General features: G+C 45.2%; 1 protein-coding gene across 1 annotated transcript in view; it reads left to right on the top strand.

Annotated features, from left to right (window-relative positions):
* The window catches only part of OTOP1 (otopetrin 1), a 112,767-nt gene extending 88,594 nt beyond the window's left edge, over positions 1 to 24,173 (top strand). Inside the window, exon 7 of the mRNA XM_063923195.1 lies at positions 21,802 to 24,173. Coding sequence (XP_063779265.1) covers positions 21,802 to 21,972 — 171 coding nt within the window. The 3' untranslated portion in view covers positions 21,973 to 24,173. The remainder of the gene's footprint in view (positions 1 to 21,801) is intronic.
* The last annotated feature ends 1,407 nt before the right edge of the window (positions 24,174 to 25,580 follow it).

The raw sequence follows: 25,580 nt of genomic DNA, 5'->3' as shown, positions 1-25,580 counted from the left end.
TGCCCTGTTTTGTTGGACAGTGGGTCCCAGGTGTCCATTATATTTGAGCATTGGTATAAACATTATCTATCTGATGTCCCTATCATGCCCCTGGAAGGACTGGTAATATGGGGATTAAGTGAACAGAAATACCCTTATTTAGGTTATGTGGTAGTTAATATAGAGTTTCCGGAGGGATTCATGGGTGTGTCGGAGCCATTACCTCTAATTGCTCTGGTATGCCCAGAGTCCCCAGGTGATAAAACTGTAATGCCAGTGATCATCGGGACTAATGCTCATTTATTCAGGGTCCTCAGTGATTGGTGTTTAAAAATGTGTAGGGAAGCCACCGCTATTACTATGTCGACTTGCCATGAGAAATACAGGGAAGGGGAGTCTGAGCGCAGAGAGTCCTCTCTGGTTCGGGGTCTGTCCATGGAAGATTTAACTCCATGTTTCCAGGGGAGTGACATTGGGTTGGTAGAACGAAATACTTTGTGAGGAATTGATGGAACGAGAGCATGTCTTCTCTCTTGGAGAATGGGATCTGGGAAAAGCAGAAGGAGTGGAACACTGTATAAAACTGACTGATGAGACTCCTTTCAGGGAGAGGTCACGCAGACTTGCTCCTGCATATTTTGATGATGTCAGACAGCATCTTCAAACTCTCTTGGAAACAGAAGTTTTTCAACACTCTGAAAGTCCATATGCATCCCCTATCCTAGTGGCCCGTAAAAAAAATGGCAAAATTCGAATGTGTATTGATTATCGCACGCTTAACCAACGCACTGTGCCCGATCAATACACTGTTCCTAGGATAGAGGAGGCATTGGACTGTATGCAGGGGAGTCAGTGGTTCACTGTGTTGGATCTGCGGAGTGGGTATTACCAAATACCTATGAGTCACCAGGATAGAGAGAAGACTGCTTTCATTTGTCCTTTGGGTTTCTTTGAATTTTTAAAGATGCCTCAAGGAATCAAGGGTGCCCCGGCCACCTTTCAGAGAACCATGGAGCAGACGGTGGGTGATATGAATTATCGTGAGGTATTAGTTTACCTTGATGATATTATCGTTTTCGGGACCTCACTGCAGGAACATAACCACCGTCTGCTCAAAGTACTGGATAGATTATTGAAGAAAGGCTTTAAACTTTCTGTGGACAAATGTAAGTTCTGCCTGCCCTCTGTGACTTACTTGGGACATGTGGTGAGTCGACAGGGTATTTCTACCGATCCAACTAAAGTTGAAGCTGTGATCGGGTGGCCTAGACCCACGAAATTAAAGGAGTTAAGATCCTTCCTTGGGTTTTGTGGGTACTATCGCCGCTTTGTGCCCTATTATTCTGTAATATGTTGCCGTCTCACTGATTTGACCAAGGGGTATCCGCCAGTTGGTAAAACCACAAAGGCCACATCATGTAAAAAGGAGGGATATTTTAAACCATCTGAGGAGTTTGGGGATAGATGGACACATGAGTGTGAAGAGGCCTTCCTTAAATTAAAATGGAGTCTTACCAATGCTCCTGTATTGGCCTATGTTGACCCCACTCTGCCTTATACATTACATGTGGATGCGTCCCTTGATGGTCTAGGGGCAGTGTTGTACCAAGCTCATGAAGGAAAGTTACAACCTGTATCTTATATCAGTCGGGGATTGTCCAATAGTGAGAGGAGATATCCTGTACACAAATTGGAGTTCCTTGCTCTTAAATGGGCTGTGGCTGATAGATTTCATGAGTACCTGTATGGGGCAAGTTTTGAGGTGATCACTGACAATAACCCCCTGACCTATGTGCTTACCACCGCTAAATTAGATGCCACAGGGCACAGGTGGTTAGCTGCTTTGTCTATCTATGATTTCAAGATTAAATATCGCCCAGGCATCAATAACATAGATGCAGATTCTTTGTCTAGATTATCTAGAATCGAGAGTGAAATAGATGGATCTGAGTGGATTGAAGTTCCTGCAACCACCATTAAGGGATTGTGCTTTAACATCCCATGTGTAATGGCAGAAAGTGGGGAATGCATTAGTGCCCTTGGAGCCTCTGACAAGGCTTTACCTCTGGCCTATTGCTGGTTAAGCCAACTAGAATTAGGGGGCTTGCCACATATAGGTCAAGGAAAGATCCGCATGGAACAACGGAATGATCCCGATATCTCCATTGCTATACTCTGTCTTGAGTCTGGTTGTGCTGAACATGATATGAGTTCTCTGACACATGCCTCCAAGTTATTGATGTGGCAAATAAAGCAATTAACTCTAAGGAATGGAATACTGTACCGTGAATTAGTTAAATCCAATGGGAAATTCAAATTACAATTAGTTACTCCACAGTGTTATAGAGAAACTATTTTGAAAGCATTACATGATCAGCATGGCCATCTCGGGGTAGAAAAGACAAAGGGACTGATAACTGATCGGTTTTACTGGCCCTTGATGGAGCAGGATATTGAAAACTACTGTAAGACCTGTGGTAGCTGTATTTTGAGGAAGACTCTCCCCACTAAGTCCGCTTCTCTTGTTAATCTTCAGAGCCATGGTCCCATGGATCTAGTATGCATTGATTATTTATCATTGGAAACGTCACCTGGGAAGGAATGTAACATACTTGTAGTAACGGATCACTTCACCCGTTATGCCCAGGCTTATGTTACTTCTGATCAAAGGGCCGTTACAGTAGCCAAAACTTTATGGGAAAGGTTCTTTGTTCACTATGGTTTACCAGCCCGATTACACTCCGACCAGAGGCGGGATTTTGAAGGAAGAGTTATTCGGGAGCTCTGTCTGTGCTGTGGGATTAAGAAATCCCGGACTACGCCTTTCCACCCACAGGGTAATCCTCATCCAGAGCGGTTTAACCGCACCCTGCTTGATATGATGGGCACCTTGGACCCCATGTGCCACACACAGTGGAGTAGAAGGATATGTCACCTAGTGCATGCCTATAATTGCACTAGGAATGAATCCACTGGGTACTCCCCTATATGAATTAATGTTTGGGCGGGAAGCCCGACTGCCCATAGATGTCTCATTAGGACCTCCCTCCCGGGATGCTGATGGACAAACTCATTCTCAATATATAATTAAATTACGAAAAGAGCTTAAATATGCATATAAGATAGCTCAGGAAGCTTCCAGAAAAGCGGGGGCCAAAAACAAGATCAAACATGACTTACGCGTAAAGGAAAATTTATTAAGAGTAGGAGATCGAGTGCTAGTACAGCAACTGGGACTTCCCAGACGACGAAAATTAGCATATCGGTGGAGGCCTGATCCGTATGTGGTAATAGATCAATTACCCAACATACCAGTTTATAAACTACGGCCAGAGTCGGGGGAGGGAACAGTTCTCACATACCACCGACAGCATCTCTTGCCTATATCACAAAATCTTCGTCTTCCTGAGGTTATTGAAGCAACACCACTGAGACGATCTAATTGGAAAAACAGTGGAAGAATGAGATCTACAGATAGCCAAAAACAAATAGAAGAAAGCCCTGGTGAAAATAATGATGAGACCAATTACACTGATGGAGGTGCTGGATATTTTTATTATGATAATAATAAGTCAAGCAATGTCTCCCAGCATAACAAGTGTGACCCACACCAGGTTTTAGAGGAGAGTCCTTTGGAACAGGAATATGTTATGTCCTCCAGTAATAGTAAAGGGAGTGGTATAGAGTTAGAAAGGGAACTTGTCTCAGAATGTGAGTCTAATGACTCAATGGGTATTCCAATAAGTGACCCTTACGTTGAGCCAGTAACTCCAGATGCAGGTGAGGAGATAGGGGATAGGTATAAGATATCCAGAGAACGAAGGCCTGCAGTAATTTTAACTTATCCAGAATTAGGTAATCCTGTATACTTACCTCAAGTAATACACTCAAGTATAGTATTCACCTGGCCATACTTTGAGTATAAACCATTGAAAGGAGAGCATATGTGGTGATCTAAGTAAAGGGGTATGAAGAATTATGCAGATCACCGGGGGGAGAATGTAGCATAGACATTATCTACTTATCTCACACATTTGTGGACGTATATTAGGTACGTCTCATTGCTAGGAATTTGGTATATGAGTGAAATGATTAATGTGCCTATGTGTATAGTTAATCTAAATCTGTACTCAATTATTTATAGTTATTTACAACCAGTGAATATAGTTGAATAAGTATACATTGGAGGTATATAGCTATGTAATATACATGGTGTGGTATAGAGGTGCAAACTTATTGAGGTACTATGGAAATTTGTGTGGTTATTCCCATATGCATCATAAATGTGAGGTGACCATGTTCCATTGAACTAGATTGAAAGCGCTTCTCACCTGATTGGAGGACAGGTGCCCTGGAGTGAAACTGGGCACATGTATATGCAGGTGACTCGCGCGACCTCGGCGGGAAGGACCAGAGTCGCGCGACTAGACCCTGTGATATAAATAGGGGAGCCCTCTACTGATTGAGCGTCTTTTCGAGTGCGCAGCCTCTGGAGCTGTTTCCCCTTCTCCAGCGCCGCTACTTGAGCTGTAAACTCTTGGCGGGTGCTGGGGGTGAGGCAACAGCGGGCGGTAGTGCACTGGTCTAGGAGCCGCTGGCCGAGCCTATGAGAGAGGTGCGGTCAGCTGAAGAGGCGGTACCCGAGGTAGAGTGACGGCATGGGGGAGTGAAGGAGACGCGGCTCAGGTGCCGGGCTGCAGCGAGAAGTGACCCTGTGAAGTGCCAGCGCAGCCTCCTCTGTTAGTTCATGGTGTCAGAGAGAGCCGGCCATCCCCTCAGATGAACATACTTACCATCTCTAACGGGTCCCTAAAGCGAAGCATAGCCGTGTTGCCGACGCTGCTACCTGAATGACCCTAAAGATTGAAGGTCTGCCAATTAGAGCGCCCGGGGGGCGTGGCTACTACGGATAACCTCGCGCAATTGGCTGGTGCTGATTGAGAAGCCATCAGAGGTCTGTGAAACTCTGCACACAATCACTATAGGTCAGCACTTATTAATACAAATACAGCTGCAGCACACAGGATTCCTACACCTATTATATTAGAAAAATAACACCTCTAATGAGACTAGAGTTTTACAAGGCTGCTGAGCTTATTCTCCATATTGACTATTCGTAAGGAGAGAGATATATACTATCTAGTAACTCCAGTATCTGCCTAATGACCCATAACAGAGAGGGGTATTATCAGTAATGAATGGTTTATTGACACTTGATAATAGCCTACATAATAGTCAAGGAGAGCTATTATTAACAGTGGTGAGAGCAGACAAACAATAATTAACAGTTTCCACAGTACAGTAGAGACTATGCTGCTACTTCAATAAGCTCTATCTGGAAAGTTTACTTGTAGTGACATCTAGTGGATAGACTTGGAATTCTCAGTTATTATTATTATTCATTCACCTCATTAGTTCAACAGTGGATACCAGTTGGATACAATAATACTTATGTATCATTAAGAGGATACAGTTCTTGGTACAAGTAACTAATTTGTCTCAACAACTCCAATAGGCAGGAAAAAGGATACTTTTTGAGTCAATTCTGGATTAACAGACAGATAGACCCCATTCTTAAAGGAGGATCAGCTTCTCCACTCATATAGGTGTATAGGAAATATAGAAACATATATATGCATATATATATATATACATCTCCCATATAGACTACTATACTAATAAGTTGTAAATATTATGAATTATTATAATACAGCTGGAGAATATAAGTTAAGAAAATTGCTACAGTAATGATTGTGAATGCAATACAGGTTACCGTTAAAATATTATTATAATAGTAATTGAAATACTATTAGTTGGGTAATAACTAGTCAATAATATTTACCTTGTATAGGATTGTTATACCTTACTGTCAATAGTGACATGATGTAAAGTATAGGCAGTGTCATATTGAAGGTTGTAGCACTGTGTAATATGATGCTAATGAGCAAATCTTTAAAACAGTAAATACTTTAAAATATACCGGCATTGTGGTACTGTGTTTCACTTACCTGGAAATCAAGAGAAGTGACAGGAATCCAGAGAATACAGGTAAACCTTTATAGATACAGCAGTAATTGTATGACATATATATGGGTTTTCCCAAACTTACCCAAATACTATACATATATATATATATATATATATATATATATATATATATATTATATTACAGTCAATAAGTTTGGGTGGAGGCACTTAAACTACTTGAAACGTTAGTTCCCTGAAGAAAGTAAACAGGGGTTACATTTGGATGGAGATAAAGTACCAGCCAATCAGCTCTCAACTGCCATTGTACAGACTGTGTTTGAAAAATGACAGTTAGGAGCTGGTTGGTTGGTACTTTGAGATCTATACTAAGGGTGTGTACACACGGTGAGATATTTTCTTGAGATTTTGACTATATAGTCAAAATCTCAAGAAAAGTTAGTGCAGATCGCAAGGTGAAAGTCACCTTGCAATCCCGATTCAATCCCGATGCGCGGTCCCGCCAGGTCAGCATCGCAAGAAAAGATAGACTGTGCAGGCAAGTCAATCCTTGCTAGATCGGTGTACTATCTAGTTCATCTCACATGTCAATGACATCTCACATAAGCCAAAATCTCACATAAGCCAAAATCGTAAGCACACATAGTCCATATCTCAAGAAAAGTTAGTCAAAATCTGTGCTATCTGGGTTCCAGGGAGTTCAAGGGAAATCGCAAGTAAAAATCAGGCATAGCAAGGATCTCACCGTGTGTACACACCCTAAGACTTGGCTGGAGATAAAGTGGACGGAGATAAAGTACCAGCCAATCAGCTCCTAACTGCCTTGTCAAAGCCTGGGTTTGAAAAATGACAACTAGGAGCTGATTGTTTGGTACTTTATCTCCATCCACTTTATCTCCATCCAAGTCTTTGTAAATAGACCTCTGTCTCTCCGTCCACTTTATCTCCATTGAAGGCTTAGTAAATAGTCCCCATAATGTAATAGGATACATATGTCAGGAGAACATGCCATCGGACATGTATGTGACAGAGTCAGGGAAACACGCAGTATAACATATATGTGACATACCCAGGGGGAGAAGCACTGTCACCGCCGCTCTCTGCAGAGCAGTGTGTGTATAGATGCAATGTGATCTCCATGGCAGTATTCACAGTGCAGGAGCAGAGCCTTGGGGCTGCCAAGAATCTCGGCGAGTGCTGGGCACTCCCCCGCAGTGATGCAAACGGCGTGTTCTCATTTTCAACACAGATAATGTGGGAAGGTATGTTACAGAGCCGGCTCTTCCATTAGGCAGCCTTAGGTAGCTGCATAGGGCACCGGGATATGGGGGGCGCCCCTTAGTCTGCCTATCACAAAATTAAGGATGACAGAAGTATTATTGTTGACCTTAATGCAGGCGGCAGCTGTTGAACTTCTAAGATGCCACCTTCACATTTCTCACCTGAAGTGCTGGAAAGTTGATGTGTGGGTTGGGGAGGGAGGGTGGGCAGTAGGATGAAGTTTTGCCTAGGGTGCCAAGAAACCTTTTACCGGCCCTGACCATCTATCTGCTGCCAGGGCCTCGATCTACAACATGCTTAGTGGCAGCTGCTGCTCTCCAGCCTGCAAGGTGTTAAGAACAGAGGGTGCCTCTATAGCAGTGATGGCTAACCTTGACACTCTAGCTGTTGTTGAACTACACATCCCAGCATGCCCTGCATCAGTTTTAGCATGGCCAAATAGCAAAACTGTAGCAAGGCATGCAGGGATGTGTAGTTCAACAACAGCTGGAGTGTCAAGGTTAGCCATCATTGCTCTATAGCCACCTTCAGTCTGATAGTGTATGACAGGACTGGATTAAGGGACTCTGAGCCGAGTTGCTAGAAAATAGGTTATGAGGTGCATGGAGGAGATGTTAAAATGATTATTACGGTACAGTATACTTTATCTGGTAAGCTAGTGGAGGCTGATAAAGATACAGGCCGTGGGCCATGTTGCATCCTGGTAGAGTGGGCCTTGGGTAGCCGCCATCTTGAGGATGGCAAGCCATGCATGCGCAGTAACAGTTAGTGAGGGCAGTGGGAGACATGCGCAGCGTGAGCACAACTGTCCGGCTTTTTCTGTGCGTGTCCTACATGGACAGGCTTAGACACTTATATAATAGATATGGGCATAATTCTGAGTCATGTCTGAGTCTTTAGCCAGTCACAAATCTACTAACACCACTATGAGACCTTCCCTGATGTACAAGTGTGTGCCTCTGTGACTTTATGCTACAAGACCTTCCCTGGCGTAGAAGTGTGTGTGTCTGTTACTTTATGCTATAGGACCTTCCCTGGTGTACAAGTGTGTGCCTCTGTGACTTTATGCTACAAGACCTTCCCTGGTGTAGAAGTGTGTGTGTCTGATACTTTATGCTATAGGAACTTCCCTGGTGTACAAGTGTACCTCTGTTACTTTATGCTATAGGACCTTCCCTGGTGTACAAGTGTGTGCCTCTGTGACTTTATGCTACAAGACCTTCCCTGGTGTAGAAGTGTGTGTGTCTGATACTTTATGCTATAGGAACTTCCCTGGTGTACAAGTGTACCTCTGTTACTTTATGCTATAGGACCTTCCCTGGTGTACAAGTGTGTGCCTCTGTGACTTTATGCTACAAGACCTTCCCTGGTGTAGAAGTGTGTGTGTCTGTTACTTTATGCTATAAGACCTTCCCTGGTGTACAAGTGTGCGTCTGTGACTTTATACTACAAGCCCTTCCCTGGTGTGCAAGTGTGTGCATCTGTTATTTTATGGAAATGGTATAGGAGAAGTTGTCCTAAAAATAAGGAGACCTGCTATGGCTGAAAAGAATTATACTTACTCCAATTTAAAATATAAAAACATACACATATTTATTTATGCACAGAGTTGATTATAGATAAATCACAGAAAAATGACAGCAAAGTTGATGCACACATGAGAAAAAAAACTCCTTCCTTTAAAAAAAAAAAAAAAGTGTAAAAAATAATAGTATTTTAATTACCTACCGGTAAATCCATTTCTCGTAGTCCGTAGAGGATGCTGGGGTCCACATTACTGGCACTTTAAGAGTTTGAGAGTGTGGGCTGGTTCCTCCCTCTATGCCCCTCCTTCCAGACTCAGTCTAGACACTGTGCCCGAGGAGATGGAAAACTTAGAGATAAGGATTTTACGCAGATAGTGGCGAGATTCACACCATCTCACACACAAGGCAAACCAAGCTAACTAACTTGAAACATCAGCAACGGCTGTACAAGAGTACTTACCAAGTAACAAAACAGTACTTAACCAAGAACTAAGCAGTACTGAACTAAGTAACCACTGCAGGATCACGAAGCGCTGGGCGGGCGCCCAGCATCCTCTACAGACTACGAGAAAAGGATTTACCGGTAGGTAATTAAAATCCTGTTTTCTCTTACGTCCTAGAGGATGCTGGGGTCCACATTAGTACCATGAATCTCATGATTGGACAGTCAATCTAAAGGGCTATACACTGTTTAGGAGAGACAGACTAAATAAAAAGGGTGGAGGGGTGTGTCTGTACGTAAAGCCGTTTTTAAAACCTAATATATGGGAAGATATTCAGGAGGGGACTGTAGACACTGTTGAGACATTATGGGTAGAAATTGCATGCGGGGAAAAAGGAATAAAAAAGTTAGTATTGGGTGTATGCTATAGGCCACCTGGTATCAACGCATCTGATGATGAATTGTTACTAAAGCAAATTGAAAGAGCAGCAGGAGTAGGAGACATAGTAGTGATGGGAGATTTTAACTATCCAGAGATAAACTGGAAAAACGATTCATGTGATACTGCTAGGGGCAATATGTTTTTAAGCACACTAAATGATAACTACTTAGTCCAACTAATTGAGGAACCAACTAGGTACAATGCAATCTTAGACATGGTATTAACAAACAATCAGGATTTGGTATCGGGTATTATAGTAGGGGAACCCATAGGAAACAGCGACCACAATATGGTCACATTCAATATCAGTTTCTACAAACAGCCCTATACTCGCTCAACTAGGACTTTAAACTTTAGCAAAGCAAATTTTGAAAAGATGAGGGTATTTTTCAGGGATATTGAATGGGAAAGTTTGTTTTTAGGAAAAAATACTACGGAGAAATGGGAGGTACTAAAATTCCTGCTAGCTAAAAATACACTCAAATATATTCCTATGAGTAGCAAAAAAGGGAATAAAAATCATAAACCGATGTGGCTTAACAAAAAGATTAAGGAACTTATGGGCAAGAAAAGGCGAGCATTTAAAAAATACAAATCTGACGGGGAAGCAGAGTCACTTCAAGCACTATAAGGAATGTAACAAAAATTGCAAAAAGGAAATAAGAGCGGCTAAAGTAGAAACTGAAAAACTAGTAGCAAAGGAAAGCAAAGCGAATCCCAAAAAATTCTTTAAATACATTAATAGCAAGAGATTAAAAAAGGAGAGTATAGGCCCTTTAAAAGACAAGTTGGGAGTCTTAAGCAAAAATGATAATGACATAACGGACACACTAAATGAGTTTTTTTCAACAGTATTCACTAGAGAGGACCCAATTCAGGGACTGACACACAATCTCAATAATGAGAATATCACACTGATAGGTACTTATTTAAGCGAGGAAGTAGTCTGTGACCGATTAAAACATTTAAAGATTAATAAATCACCAGGGCCCGATGGTATTCATCCAAGGGTTCTAATGGAGCTTCACTCTGAACTGGCAAAACCGCTATCTTCGATCTTTGAGGATTCAGTTATATCAGGTATGGTTCCCAAAGACTGGCGTATAGCGGAAGTAGTGCCTATATTCAAAAAGGGAAGTAAAGCTGAACCAGGTAATTATAGACCAGTTAGTCTTACATCTATAGTGGGGAAAGTATTGGAAGGTATTCTAAGAGATAGTATTCAGAAGTTTCTTGAAACCAATAAGGTCATTAAAAGGAATCAACATGGGTTTATGAAGGACAGATCCTGTCAAACCAACTTACTTGGCTTTTATGAAACAGTAAGCGCAAACCTAGATCAGGGTAAAGACGTGGATGTAATCTTTTTAGACTTTGCCAAAGCGTTCGATACTGTACCACACATGAGACTTATCTACAAGCTACAAGAATCAGGGCTAGGAAGCACAATATGTACTTGGGTCAAAAACTGGTTAGATAATAGGAAGCAGCGCGTTGTGGTTAATGGATCTTTTTCAACTTGGACTGAAGTGCTAAGTGGTGTGCCGCAAGGCTCAGTATTAGGACCGCTATTGTTCAATATTTTCATTAACGACCTAACAGAAGGTCTAGAGAGCATGGTTTCAATTTTTGCAGATGATACCAAATTGTGTAAGGCTATAAATACAGAGGAGGATGCCGAGTCTCTTCAGAACGACTTAGTTAAATTAGAAGCATGGGCAGCCAAATGGAGAATGCGCTTCAACACAGACAAGTGTAAGGTAATGCACTGTGGTAACAAGAACATAAATTACACCTACCTACTAAATGGGGTAAAATTAGGGGATTCTGTACTGGAAAAGGACTTAGGTGTCCTCATAGATAGCAAGCTAAGCAGTAGTACCCAAAGTAGGACTGCAGCAAAGAAGGCTAATAAGATATTAGCATGCATAAAACGGGGTATTGATGCTAGGGACGAGAGTATTATACTCCCGTTATATAAATCACTAGTGAGGCCACACCTTGAATACTGTGTACAATTCTGGGCACCGTACTACAAAAAGGATATCCTGGAGCTTGAAAAGGTACAGAGGAGGGCGACCAAACTAATTAAGGGCATGGAGACGATGGAATACAAGGAAAGGCTTGAAAGACTAGGCATGTTTACATTGGAAAAGCGGAGACTAAGAGGGGATATGATCAACATCTACAAATATATAAGGGGACAATACACAGAGCTTGCGCGGGACCTGTTTTTGGTTAGATCAACACAGAGGACTCGTGGACACTCGCTCAGGTTAGAGGAGAGGAGATTCCGCACAATACGGCGTAAAGGCTTTTTCACGGTAAGGACAATACGTTTTTGGAATTCCCTGCCCGAGGGAGTTGTAATGGCGGAATCTGTCAACACCTTTAAGAATGGGTTAGATAAATTCCTATTGGATAAGGATATCCATGGGTATGGTGCATAGTCATGCATTATAGTTACTATAAATAGGGATAAAATGCAATGGCTGACAGCAGCATCAGTCAGAAATTTTAGTCAAATCATCATGCATAGGACACCACAAATAGGTTGAACTCGATGGACAATTGTCTTTTTTCAACCTCAGATACTATGTTACTATGTTACCATGGGGATGCGCTGAGGCTCCTGCAGAACTGATTGACCAAACTTCAGTTCCTCAGAGGCCAAAGTATCGAACTTGTAGAACTTTGCAAACGTGTTCGACCCAGACCAAGTAGCCGCTCGGCAAAGCTGTAAAGCCAAGAATCCCTGGCAGCCGCCCAGGAAGAACCCACCTTACGAGTAGAGTGGGCGTTAACAGACGTAGGACACGGCAATCCTGCCGTAGAATACCCATGCTGGATAGTGAACCTAATCCAGCGAGATATTGTCTGCTTAGAAGCAGGACACCCAAGTTTCTTGGGATCATACAGGACAAACAGAGAGTCTGATTTTCTGTAACGAGCTGTCCTCTTCACATAGATTTTCAGAGCCCTTACCACATCCAAGGACTTTGATGAAATTGAGGAGTCAGTAGCAACTGGCACCACAATAGGCTGGTTGATATGAAATGCCGACACAGCCTTCGTAAGGAACTGCTGACGTGTCCTGAGCTCAGCTCTTTCTTCATGAAAGATCAAGTATGGGCTCTTACAAGACAAAGCCCCCAGCTCCGACACACGTCTAGCTAAGGCCAACAAAGTGACAGCCTTCCATGTGAGAAACTTGACCTCAACCTCCTGTAGAGGCTCAAACCAATCCGATTGGAGAAACTGCAGCACCACATTAAGATCCCATGGTGTCGTAGGCGGCACAAAGGGAGGTTGAATGTGCAATACTCTTTCAAAAAGGTCTGAACCTCCGGGAGGGAAGCCAACTGTTTCTGTAAGAAAATAGATAGTGCTGAAATCTGGACCTTTACGGATCCCAACCTCAGGCCCATATCCACACCTGCTTGCAGGAAGAGGAGAAACCGTCCCAGTTGAAACTCCACCGTATGAAACTTCTTGGACTCACACCAAGATATATATTTTTTCCAAATACGATGGTAATGTTTAGACATTACTCCTTTCCTAGCTTGTATCAGGGTAGGATTAACCTTGTTCGGAATGCCCTTCCAAGCTAATATCTGGCATTCAACCTCCATGCCGTCAAACGTAGCTGCGGTAATTCTTGATAAGCGAACAGCCCCTGCTGCAGCAGGTCCTCCCGAAGAGGAAGAGGCCTCGGCTCTTCTAGCAGTAGATCCAGAAGATCTGCGTGCCAAGCCCTTCTTGGCCAGTCCGGAGCAATGAGGATCGCCTGAACTCTTGTTCTCCTTATGAGGTTTAGAACTCTTGGAATGAGTGAAAGTGGAGGAAACGCATATGCCGACTGGAATACCCATGGAGTCACTAGGGCGTCCACCGCCACGGCTTGCGGGTCCCTCGACCTGGAACAATACCGCCGAAGCTTCTTGTTGAGACGAGAGGCCATCATGTCTATTTGAGGTACACCCCAAAGATCTGTTACCTCCCTGAACACCTCCGGATGGAGTCCCCACTCTCCTGGATGGAGATCGTGTCTGCTGAGGAATTCCGCTTCCCAGTTGTCTACTCCCGGAATGAAGATTGCTGACAGTGCCAACGCGTGTTTTTCTGCCCAGAGGATGATTCTTGTTACCTCTGACATTGCAGCTCTGCTCTTTGTTCTGCCCTGTCGGTTTATGTAAGCCACTGTCTTAAATTGTCCGACTGCACTTGAATGGCTCGATCTCGCAGAAGATGAGCCGTTTGGAGAAGACCGTTGTAGACGGCTCTTAGTTCCAGAATGTTTATAGGTAGGCTGGCTTCCAGACTTGACCACCTTCTTTGGAAGGTCTCCCCTTGAGTGATTGCGCCCCATCCCCGGACACTTGCAGCCGTGGCTAGAAGGATCCAGTCCTGAATCCCGAACCTGCGGCCCTCCAGAAGTTGAGGTAATTGTAGCCACCAGAGGAGTGAAATCCTGGCCTTTGGCGACAGACGTATTCTCTGGTGCATGTGCAGATGAAATCCCGACCACTTGTCCAGGAGATCCAGTTGGAAGGGTCGAACATGAAACCTCCCGTACTGCAGAGCCTCGTAAGAGGCCACCATCTTCCCCAGAAGTCGAATGCACTGATGACCCGACACCCGGGCTGGCTTCAGGACATCTCGGACCATTGCTTGTATCACCAACACCTTTTCCTCCAGGAGAAACACCCTCTGCACTTCCGTGTCGAGGATCATTCCCAAAAAGGGCAACCTCCTGGTCGGCTCCAAATGTGATTTTTAAAGATTCAGGATCCAACCGTGGGTCGTGAGAACAATGGACTGTAACAGCTTCTCCTTGGACGATGCCTTTATCAGCAGATCATCCAGATACGGAATTATGTTCACGCCTTGTCTGCGGAGGAGAACCATCATTTCCGCCATCGCCTTGGTGAATACCCTCTGTGCTATGGACAGGCCGAATGGCAGGGCCTGGAACTGAAAATGACTGTCTAATAGTGTGAATCGGAGAAAAGCTTGATGCGGTGGCCAAATCAGAATGTGGAGGTACGCATCCTTGATATTCAGGGATACCAGGAATTCCCCTTCCTCCAGACCAGATATCACCACCCTCAGAGACTCCATTTTGAATTTGAACTCCCTCAGAAAGGGGTTTAGCGATTTTAAGTTCAAAATGGGCCTGACTGAACCATCCGGTTTCGGTACCACGAAAAGGTACGAATAGTAACCTTTGTTTTGCAAATGGGGTGGAACTGGCACAATGACCTGTGACTCCACCAACTTTTGTATGGCTTCCTGTAGGATAGCCCTGTGCACCAGCAAAGCTGACAAGCCTGATTTGAAGAATCGGTGAGGAGGGAGATCTTGAAACTCCAGCCTGTATCCGTGGGACATAATATCTTGTGCCCAGGGATCCAGGCCGGACGACACCCAGACGTGGCTGAACTGCCTGAGTCTCGCCCCCACCGGCCCCACCTCCAGGCCACGCTGTCCACTGTCATGCTGAGGACTTTGGCGTACCTGAAGCAGGCTTCTGTTCCTGGGAACCTGCGGCAGCAGGTTTCTGGGATTTTGGCCGACCTCCTCTAAAGAAGGTGTTGGACGGGTTGCCTTTCTTGTTTTAGCAGCCCGAAAGGACTGTGAGGCAGCTGAACTAAAAGGTTTCTTCGTAGCAGGTGCAGCTGAGGGATGAAAAGGCGACTTACCTGCTGTAGCCGTGGAAACCCACGCATCCAATGCTTCCCCAAAGAGAGCCTGACCTGTGTAGGGTAGGGTCTCCACACCTCTCCTGGATTCTGCGTCAGCAGACCACTGGCACAGCCAAAGTCCTCGACGAGCTGAGACAGACATGGAAGATATCCCTGCAGCCATTGAACCCAGGTCTTTTATGGATTCCACCATAAATCCTGCAGAATTCTGAATGTTACGTAAAAACAATTCAATGTCACTTTTATCCATTGTATCCAAATCCTCAAGTAATATGCCTGACCACTTTACTATAGCTTTGGAAATCCATGCACAGGCAATAGTAGGACGTAGTATCGCCCCTGAAGCCGTGTGTATGGATTTGAAAGTAGTGTAAATTTTGCGATCAGCCGGTTCTTTTAACGCGGTAGATCCGGGGACAGGTGAAACCACCTTTTTTGAGAGCCTTGATACAGACGCGTCAACTATGGGTGGGTTTTCCCATTTTTTCCTATCCTCCTCAGGGAAAGGGAAAGCAACCAGAACCTTTCTAGGGATCTGAAATTTTTTCCCAGGCTTTCTCAAATATAGCATTTAATTCCTTAGAGGCAGGGAAGGTTAGCAAGGCTTTCCTATTGTCAGTGAAGTAAGCCTCCTCAACTTGCTCAGGTGTTGTATCAGCAATATTCAACACATCTCTAATGGCCGCCCCCGCAGCACATCCCCATCACCGTCTGCCGCATCAGAATCGGTATCCGTGTCATCTTGCATAATCTGGGCAAGAGCACGTTTTTGGGAGCATACAGTAGGGGGCCCTGAGTTAACAGAACCGGACCAAACTGCCATAGAGTTCCTGAGTTGCAGATTAATTTTGTGCAACTCTAGTAGAAATCTGAGAAATCATACTTTTAATAGAGGCTAACCACTCAGGCTCCCTTGCTGGGACCTGCGTTAACACAGTGCAATCCTGATTACATGGCATAGGATAATCCTGAGAGGACATATCCTCTGCAGCATATGACACAGAGTCCCTGGACATAGCTTAATGGAGATCACAAACACTCCACACACAGGGAAGGGGCAGACAGTTTCCCCCCTAAGAATGGCAAGAGAGACACAGAGATTGGAGCCAACCCACACACAGCGCTTCAGGATACAGGGAAACCCTTATCCAGCACTTACTGTGCACCTTAATAAGTTGCACAGTACAGATATACAGCCTCCCCCTACTTTCCACAACCCACTGGTACTGCATAAGATAGCTGGAGTTGATTTGGAGGGACAGCTCTCACTGACAGTGCTTCTGCATGCAGGAACATGGCACTGAACGCTGCTGGGTCCGCTCTGAGGAGAAGCTCCGCCCCCTTTCATGGCGCTGTCTTCCCGTTCTTCTGAAGATTATACTGGCCTGAGGAATTGTGCTGGCAGCGATCCTGCGACCCTGACAGGCTTAGTGGTCAGTGTAGTTTGTAGGCGCTGGCTCAGGGCCCCCTTCACAGCACCGCACCATGTACCGATGAGCCCCGAAGCGCAGTTAGTACTGTGCTCCATACCCTGTTGCCGCCATCTTCACACCAGCTCCTTGCTTGCCAGGGGGGCCGGTGACTAACTCGGCACATATCTTCTGGCTCTGTAAGGGGGTGGCGGCATGCTGCTGGGGTGAGCGATCCCCTGTGGCGGGGAACGTTCGATCCCCTCAGGAGCTCAATGTCCTGTCAGCGGAGATAGTAGCTCAGACCCCGCAGGGCGGACACTACTCCCCCCCTTAGTCCCTCGAAGCAGGGAGGCTGTTGCCAGCAGCCTCCCTGTGCCTAAACTCTATTAAAAAAAATAAAACTAAAAGAACTCCTATGGAGCTCCCCTAGCTGTGACCGGCTCCTCTGGGCACATTTTCTAAACGGAGTCTGGTAGGAGGGGCATAGAGGGAGGAGCCAGTCCACACTCTCAAACTCTTAAAGTTCCAGTGGCTCCTAGTGGACCCGTCTATACCCCATGGTACTAATGTGGACCCCAGCATCCTCTAGGACGTAAGAGAAATAAAAGATAAAAAAACATAGGTCCTCCACATAGATCAATTTTTTTGTGTAGATGATTGAAGTTAATAGCCCCCATTTGTAATGCAGGGTGAAGTTATTACAGTTTGAAGTGCCGTTATTCTTACAGCTACGTTGTAGCAAATATTATTACCAAGTCAGATGTATGAAGCATAAGCCGCTTCCACTGTATTGGCCGAGAGACGCTTTTGACAGCACTCATCCTCCTCTCAATGCCACATGTATGAGGGAAGGCTGTCCGCAGCTACGATCGGCTTCCTATTTACCTCCTGCCCAGGGACACAAGGGGCTTCATGGCTTGGAGTACTGGGGGTAAATTTACTAAGGTGGGAGATTTTTAGAACTGGTGATGTTGCCCATAGCAACCAGTCAGATTATATCTATTATCTGCTAGAAGCAGCTAGATAAATGGTAAGTAGAATCTGATTGGGTGCCATGGGCAACATCACCAGTGCTAAAAATCTCCCACCTTAGTAAATTTACCCCCTGGTGTCCACGCAGCTCAAAAGTTTGGATCTGACAGCCGCACCTTTAGTTCCTCCTTGTAAATCCAAGTCCCGGGGATATCCATTGTGTAGCACCAAGTGCAGCAGTCCTCTAACGCGTTTCGCTCGGACGGAGCTTTCGAAAAGAGTGAGCGTCTGTTACTTTATGCTACAAGACCTTCTCAGGTGTACAGGTATGTGTCTGTGACTTATGCTACAAGACCTCACTGGTGTACAAGCGTGCGTCTGTGACTTATGCTTCAAGAACCTTCCCTGGTATAGAAGTGTGTGTCTGTGACTTATGCTTCAAGACCTTTCCTGGTGTACTGTACAAGTGTACAAGATGCTACAATCATGCTCGAGTATGGCCTCCAACGATTACAAGTTTGCAACCACTTCATAGACACTCCTGCGACACTCCCACAGTGCATCATTCAGATGGACCATCTCCATCCCTCCACCCCCTCAGGAATGCCAAATGCATTTTAGAGACATTAATGAGGCCGTATGTCTCAATAGCAACTGCGGCTGTGTGCGCACAGACTCTGGCCGCATGTGTAATAGAAAAAAGTTGCTCAACTGTGTCCGACATTCAACTCAGAATCAGGCCCATTGTGTACAAATAGGGTAATGCTGCATAAGGATTTACCACTAACACTGCCAACACACATCTCTACACTACGTCACTGTGGGACATAATTATACACTACTAGGGCCTGTTATTTTCATAGCCAGCTGAATAGTGAGATGAGTCCCAATAAATATAGGCACATAAGAGCAGTTTTTTCTTACATGTGTCTTTTCTTGTGTATGTTTGGGGAGGAAACTCTTCATGAGCCGTCCAGTCTGTGCCTTGCTGCTTTTCATTTTTTTATTTCTAGTCCTCCAAGCAGTCCACAAAGAAGAATTTGATGTCAGCACAAACCCTCGTGTATTTGTAGTTCAGCACAAAATACTGAGATTTTCAAGAGAAAAGTACAACTTGCATAGAAACATTCAATGAATGGTCAAGACACTATAGGCATATTATGTATATATGTCGCCATTCATAATGTTGGCATAAGAATGTTGACACAGTCATAAAGACAACATGTTGATATTCATCATTCAGACACTGATGAAATGTCAAAATATCATCCCTGGTGGCCCAGAGGTCACTTACAGTACCTGGTCCCAGTGGCAGCTGTTTCTCCAGCGGCAGCTTCCAGGTCCCAGCGGTCATTTGACTATCAGTTCTTGTGGAGTCATGTGATGCACCATCGTTCTGCTAAATATAGTCCCCCTATTCTTAACCCTCTCTCTAGTGCCTAATCCTAACTTCCCCCTCTGCAGCCTATCCATTACCACCCCTGCAGCCTAACTAACCATGTTGTCCCACAGCCTAACCCTCATGTCAACATTCTGACAATGTCGACATTTCATATGTCGAAATTATGAATGTATACCATACCTCCCAACATGACCCTCTCCAGGACTTCCCTCTTAATGTATGAATGCAATCACCTGTGCTGATACACCTTTCTTATCCATTAACATGTTCAAAACAGGTGATGTAAATCATAAATTAAGAGAAAAGCCCAGAAGCAGAGCATCGTGTCCCTCCTGTAGAGGGTCATGTTGGGAGGTATGATGTATACATTTCGTATAGTCGATCAGATGACTAAATCCTTCAGAGGCAGGAAGTATGGCTGGAAGTGCCAGAGCTTTTTCTGATGCCTAAATAGAAGCACAAACCTCTTTAACCTATTATGATGAGTTAAGAGCGAATTAAGTGATTGCATCTCGGGGTCTACATTTCGTAGAGAGCTGGGAGAATAGGTTATGTATTGGTGGGTGATGTAAGGCTAGTCCTGCAGTAGCAAACTGGTTATTAATATAGTGCCTAGGGGCGGCCTCACACCTATACCCAATTCAATAGTCAGTGAGTCTTACCATTTCTGGTAATCTCACAGATAGTCAGTGAGTCTTACCATTTCTGGTATCTCACAGATAGTCAGTGAGTCTTACCATTTCTGGTATCTCACAGATAGTCAGTGAGTCTTACCATTTCTTTCCTGCACATGCAGCTAATCTACTAATCAAGTGGTCATGGTGTACAGTGCTAGAAAAGAGCTTATTTTTTCCTTCATTATGTTTAGTTTATTGCGTTTGCATTTTCTCCCTGCTTTTATTATATTTATATTATTTGTTGAAAACACACAGCACCTGCCTGCTTTTCTAACCTGATATATTTTGGCTCAGAGTCACAAGAGATATAGGGGGTCATTCCGAGTTGATCGCTCGCTAGCTACTTTTTGCAGCCGTGCAAACGCATAGTCGCCCCCCACCGGGGAGTGTATTTTAGCTTTGCAAGTGTGCGAACGCCTGTGCAGCCGAGCACAACAAAAATATTTTTTGCAGTTTCTGAGTAGGTCTGAACTTACTCAGCCGCTGTGATCACTTCAGCCTGTCCGGTGCCGGAAATTGACGTCAGACACCCGCCCTGCAAACGCTTGGACACACCTGCGTTTTTCCAACCACTCCCTGAAAATGGTCAGTTGACACCCATAAACGCCTCCTTCCTGTCAATCTCCTTGCGTTTGGCTGTGCGAATGGATTCTTCGTTAAATCCATGGCACAGCAACGATCCACTTTGTACCCGTACGACGCGCCTGCGCATTGCGGTGCATATGCATGCACAGTAGTGACCTGATCGCTGCGCTGCGAAAAATGGCAGAGTGCGATCAGGTTGGAATGACCCCCATCGTGACAGGGTAATCACTGGTATTATCATGGCATAGCATCCCCATCCAAACTATTTTACTATAGTTTGCAACTCCAACCAAGTGCAGATTGCATGTTGGACTTGGCAGTTCCAGGGCTTGCGTGCTCACCAGGCATCCCGACTGATAAGTCTATGGTTACTGCTGCTGGTCGGCATCAACATGGAGATGAGCATTGCTGTGCTGTCATGGCGATATTGTTTTTGTTTGTTGAATAGCCTTGGAAAAGACTTTCTAGCAGTTAATTTTTTTATGATGAGCAAAAGCATGTAAATGGGTATAGAGGTGGAATCTATTAGTTCCAGTGAACCCACATCTAATGGTGCTTGTGCCAGTACTCTGTGGTGGGGTTGACGTAGGGAAGGGGCACAACACTCTATTAGTAACCATAGCGATCATCAGATAATGCCCGGGTCACCGCCCATTACCACTGTGTGTGTGTCATAGCATGTGAAGGGATGAACATGGGGGTAATTCAGACCTGAACGCTGGGCAGCGATTTTTGCAGCACTGCGATCAGATAGTCGCCGCCCATAGGGGAGTGTATTTTAGCTGTGTAAGTGTGTGATCGCATGTGTAGCAGAGCTGTACAAACTGATTTTGTGCAGTCTCTGCGCAGCCCAGGACTTACTCAGCCGCTGCGATCACATCGGGCTGTTCAGGACCAGATTTGACGTCAGACACCCGCCCTGCAAACGCTTGGACACATCTGCATTTTTCCAACCACTCCCTGAAAATGGTCAGTTGACACCCACAAACGCTCATTGTGATTGCCCGTGCGAATGGATCCTATGCACAAACCCGTCGCTGACCAGCGTTCCGCTTGGCAGCCGTCCGTCGCGACTGCACATTGCGGTGCATACGCATGGCTCTAATTGCCCGCTGAGCGAAAACGCACAGCGGCGATCAGGTTTGAATTACCCCCCATGTCCTATTGTGAATAGAAGACGAGAAGCAGCTTTGTGAGACTCCGTTTATGCTAATTACTTCAGTGCTGGCTAAAGGGGAGACACGATTCCCCAAGTTCAATATAATGCAGCAACGCAAAAAAAAATATGTAAAATACATTTTAGAAAACGTTAATGGCTGAGGTTATATCTATATATGTAGTGTTTTGTGTATTTTTATATGTAATTATTATAACTGTTTGCTTTATATCACAGCTTTGGATCCCTCCGGCGTTTGGCTGCCGCCCCCAGTATGACAATGGCTTAGAAGAAGTTGTGTTTGGTTTTGAACCCTGGATTACCGTGGTTAATCTTGCGATGCCTTTCTCCATCTTCTACCGCATGCATTCAGCATCTTCCTTATTTGAGGTTTATTGTAAAACATAAATAAGTACAGATTGACGCACAGGAGCTGAACTCTTAGTTTTCAGATCATGCTATTCTATCTGGGCCTATCTGGGCTGTTTAAATACTTTGGAGTGGAAGTGACCTTAACTCCGATTTTCCCTGGAAACATAAAGCCACGTGACAATGTCAAATTTTGCACAATTTGTTACCAGCCTGTAGCTGTATGAATTGTGTAGAGAGTGCTGTAAAGAATGACATTTGTCAGCTAGTTTTCACTTGGAGACGCAACATGTCATGTCTTATGAATGGAGCAGCAGAAGTGGAAGAAAATAACTATAGAATATATCATTTCTGAGAAAAACGTCCGTGATTACAGGAATGCTGATCATCTATTTATCCTGTGTGATGCCTCATTTACATGCAGATATTCTACAGACCGCATGCCATTAGAGTGCAATCACATACACTAGCATCGTCCAGCTCATTCTTTGTCTCACCTTGTAATCAGGTATTATAGATAGGTTAGCACTTGCAGCAAAATATCAAGAATTAGTCCTACTGATGCAGAATTGGTCAACCAGCTAGCGTACAGTGGGCCCGATTCAGACCTAATTACTGTTGTGCGAATTTGCACAACGGGCGATTATCGAATGACTGCAATATGCGGGTGCGATGCCAAACAGCGACAGAATGGAGCAAAAATTTAAATCGCTAAGCGTATGCAAGGTGATTGACAGGAAGCGGGCGTTTGGGGGTGGTAACGGGCCATTTTTTGGGAGTGTCAGCAAAAATGCAACCGTTTTCAGGGAAGGTGTGTGTCATCAGCTCCGGCCCCGATCAGCCGGATTCTATTGCACTGGAGGAGTAAGTCCTGGGCTGCGCACAGGCTGTAAAAAACATTTGATGGTGATTGAGTTGCGAACGGATTTGCAGCTGTCCGCCACATGGCAAAGTTTTCGCACGGTGTACACATGCATTTGCACACTTGCACAGGGCAGGTTTTCACTTTCCCTGGGCGGTGACTATCTGATCGCAGACCTCTGCAAATTTGCAGCCCAGCGATCAGGTCTGAATTAGGCCCAGTGTGTGCTCCTGCATTGTGTACATGGAAACCAATGCATATATTTGCCCATACGCATCTTGCCTCTGCTCCCTATCCACAGTTAGCCATAAGCATCAACACCCACTTGCACCTACCCTACTCCCCCAGGTCTACACAGCCCTCCGTTCCATCGCCCCAACGTCACTGATCTTTGCCCAAGTGAGAACACCATGTTACAAAACAGTTATGCCTCTCCAGATGTCACTATAGCTGTGAACAAAATGCAGCAGGTTTTGCCTCTGCCCACATGGGCGGTGTGAAACACGCAAGATACGCTTCATTAAAAGGCAAACTATTTACCAGCCCCACAATAAGTAAGTATCTTTGGTTTGTGAGATGAAATAGGTGTGGTATGTTAGGTAGATTAGACTTAGGTCGACAGTGTCTAGGTCAACTACTATTGGTTGACAGTATGTAGGTCGACATGGTTTCTAATCAACAGGGACTCTAGGTCGACATGTACTAGGTTGACAGAAAAGGTTCAGGCGCAGCCTATGTATCTGGCCCAGGGCTAGTAATGACGTGGACCTGTGGGAGGAAGGGAGGGGGGGTTCTAGCTCAAAGTGATCTGTGATTCATAAGGGCAGACCCTGCTAGAGCCCCGCCCAGTGCTATCCGGGCAAGTATATAAGATATATATATATATATTTCAGTAACTAACCAAACAGTGGCTAGCTTCATGCAGACATATGAAAACTTTAACCCCTTTAGTGCGGGGGACCCGCAGCACCCTCCAAGGATAACTTACCTCCTCCCCACAGTTCCAGGACTCTCTGAAGCAGTCGAAGATAAATTCGGAAGGAGAGTCACCTCTTTCAAAATGTGTTCCTGTATAAAGGAAATAGTTAGTACTTATTGTCTGGTGACCGCTTGTTACCTCACACTACGGAAAACTTAGGTTTTCTCTATATGGTGAGGAGGGCACTGTGTGTCCTCCTATCACCCCCTCAGTGACAGCTGCAAACAAGTGGGCACCCATATTTGAAAGCAGGGAGTCCCCACTTTCAAATTATGTGTCCCACTAGTAGCTATTGTCTGGTGATCACACTCTCTAAACAAGTCTGATACTACATCCCAACTACTTATAGCAGAGAGGATTACTGGTGCAGATCACAAGAAGGTGTTATCTGGGGTGTAGTAGGGTATGCCGGCGGCCGGGCTCCCGGCGACCAGCATACCGGCGCCGGAATCCCGACCGCCGGCATACCGACAGCTGGGCGAGCGCAAATGAGCCCCTTGCGGGCTCGCTGCGATTGCCACGCTGCAGGCACGGTGGCGTGCTACGCGCGCCACGCTATCTATTCTCCCTCCAGGGGGGTATGTGAGCGGTCGGGATTCCGGTGCCGATATGCTGGTCGTTGGGAGCCCGGCCGCCGGCAAACAGAAGACCACCCGTTACCTGAAAATACAGCAAGAACAGTGGCAGTGCTTCATACTGGCTGTTGTGATGATGTTTGTTGCAGATCACAGTACACAGTATAACTGTTTTGGTTCAAACATATACATTTTATTTACTGTGTATCTACATTTATAAATCATATGTGAAAGATTTGTAAAAATGGGTTACTGTGCCTCAATTTTTTGTTCTATGGGCCTAATTCAGACCTGGACGCAGCTGCGCTTTCGCTCGCAACGGCTGCATCCAGGTGATCTGCACACTGACCATTGTGCGCATGCGTGACCTTATACATTGCGTCCGCAGTGTGATTGACATCAGCAGCTGTCGGGGGCATCCTGAATGGGAGCGGGCCGGGACGTCACACGTAGCTGCTCCGGAAAAAATAAATCTGCATTCATCTCTGAATAACCGCCTATGTACTGCATGGGTGTCTCTTAACCTATATTAAGACCACTTATAGAATGAGAATATTATTTTCTCTAACGTCCTAGTGGATGCTGGGGACTCCGTCAGGACCATGGGGAATAGCGGCTCCGCAGGAGACAGGGCACAAAAAGTAAGCTTTTAGGATCACATGGTGTGTACTGGCTCCTCCCCCTATGACCCTCCTCCAAGCCTCAGTTAGGTTTTTGTGCCCGTCCGAGCAGGGTGCAATCTAGGTGGCTCTCATAAAGAGCTGCTTAGAAAAAGTTTTTTAGGTTTCTTATTTTCAGTGAGTCCTGCTGGCAACAGGCTCACTGCATCGAGGGACTTAGGGGAGAGAAGTCAACTCACCTGCGTGCAGGATGGATTTGCTTCTTAGGCTACTGGACACCATTAGCTCCAGAGGGATCGAACACAGGCCCAGCCATGGAGTCCGGTCCCGGAGCCGTGCCGCCGACCCCCCTTGCAGATGCCGAAGTTGAAGAGGTCCAGAGGTCCGGAAACAGGCGGCAGAAGACTTTCAGTCTTCATAAGGTAGCGCACAGCACTGCAGCTGTGCGCCATTGTTGTCGGCACACTTCACACCAGCGGTCACTGAGGGTGCAGGGCGCTGGGGGGGGCGCCCTGGGCAGCAATGTATAATACCTTTTTCTATGGCTAAAATACATCACATATAGCCCTTGAGGCTATATGGATGTATTTAACCCCTGCCATATATCGCAA

This window comes from Pseudophryne corroboree, chromosome 1 (genome assembly GCF_028390025.1).
Source record: "Pseudophryne corroboree isolate aPseCor3 chromosome 1, aPseCor3.hap2, whole genome shotgun sequence".
Taxonomy (NCBI): Eukaryota; Metazoa; Chordata; class Amphibia; order Anura; family Myobatrachidae; genus Pseudophryne; species Pseudophryne corroboree.
Note: the sequence above shows the minus strand (reverse complement) of the source record. Positions and strands in the feature narration are given on the sequence as shown.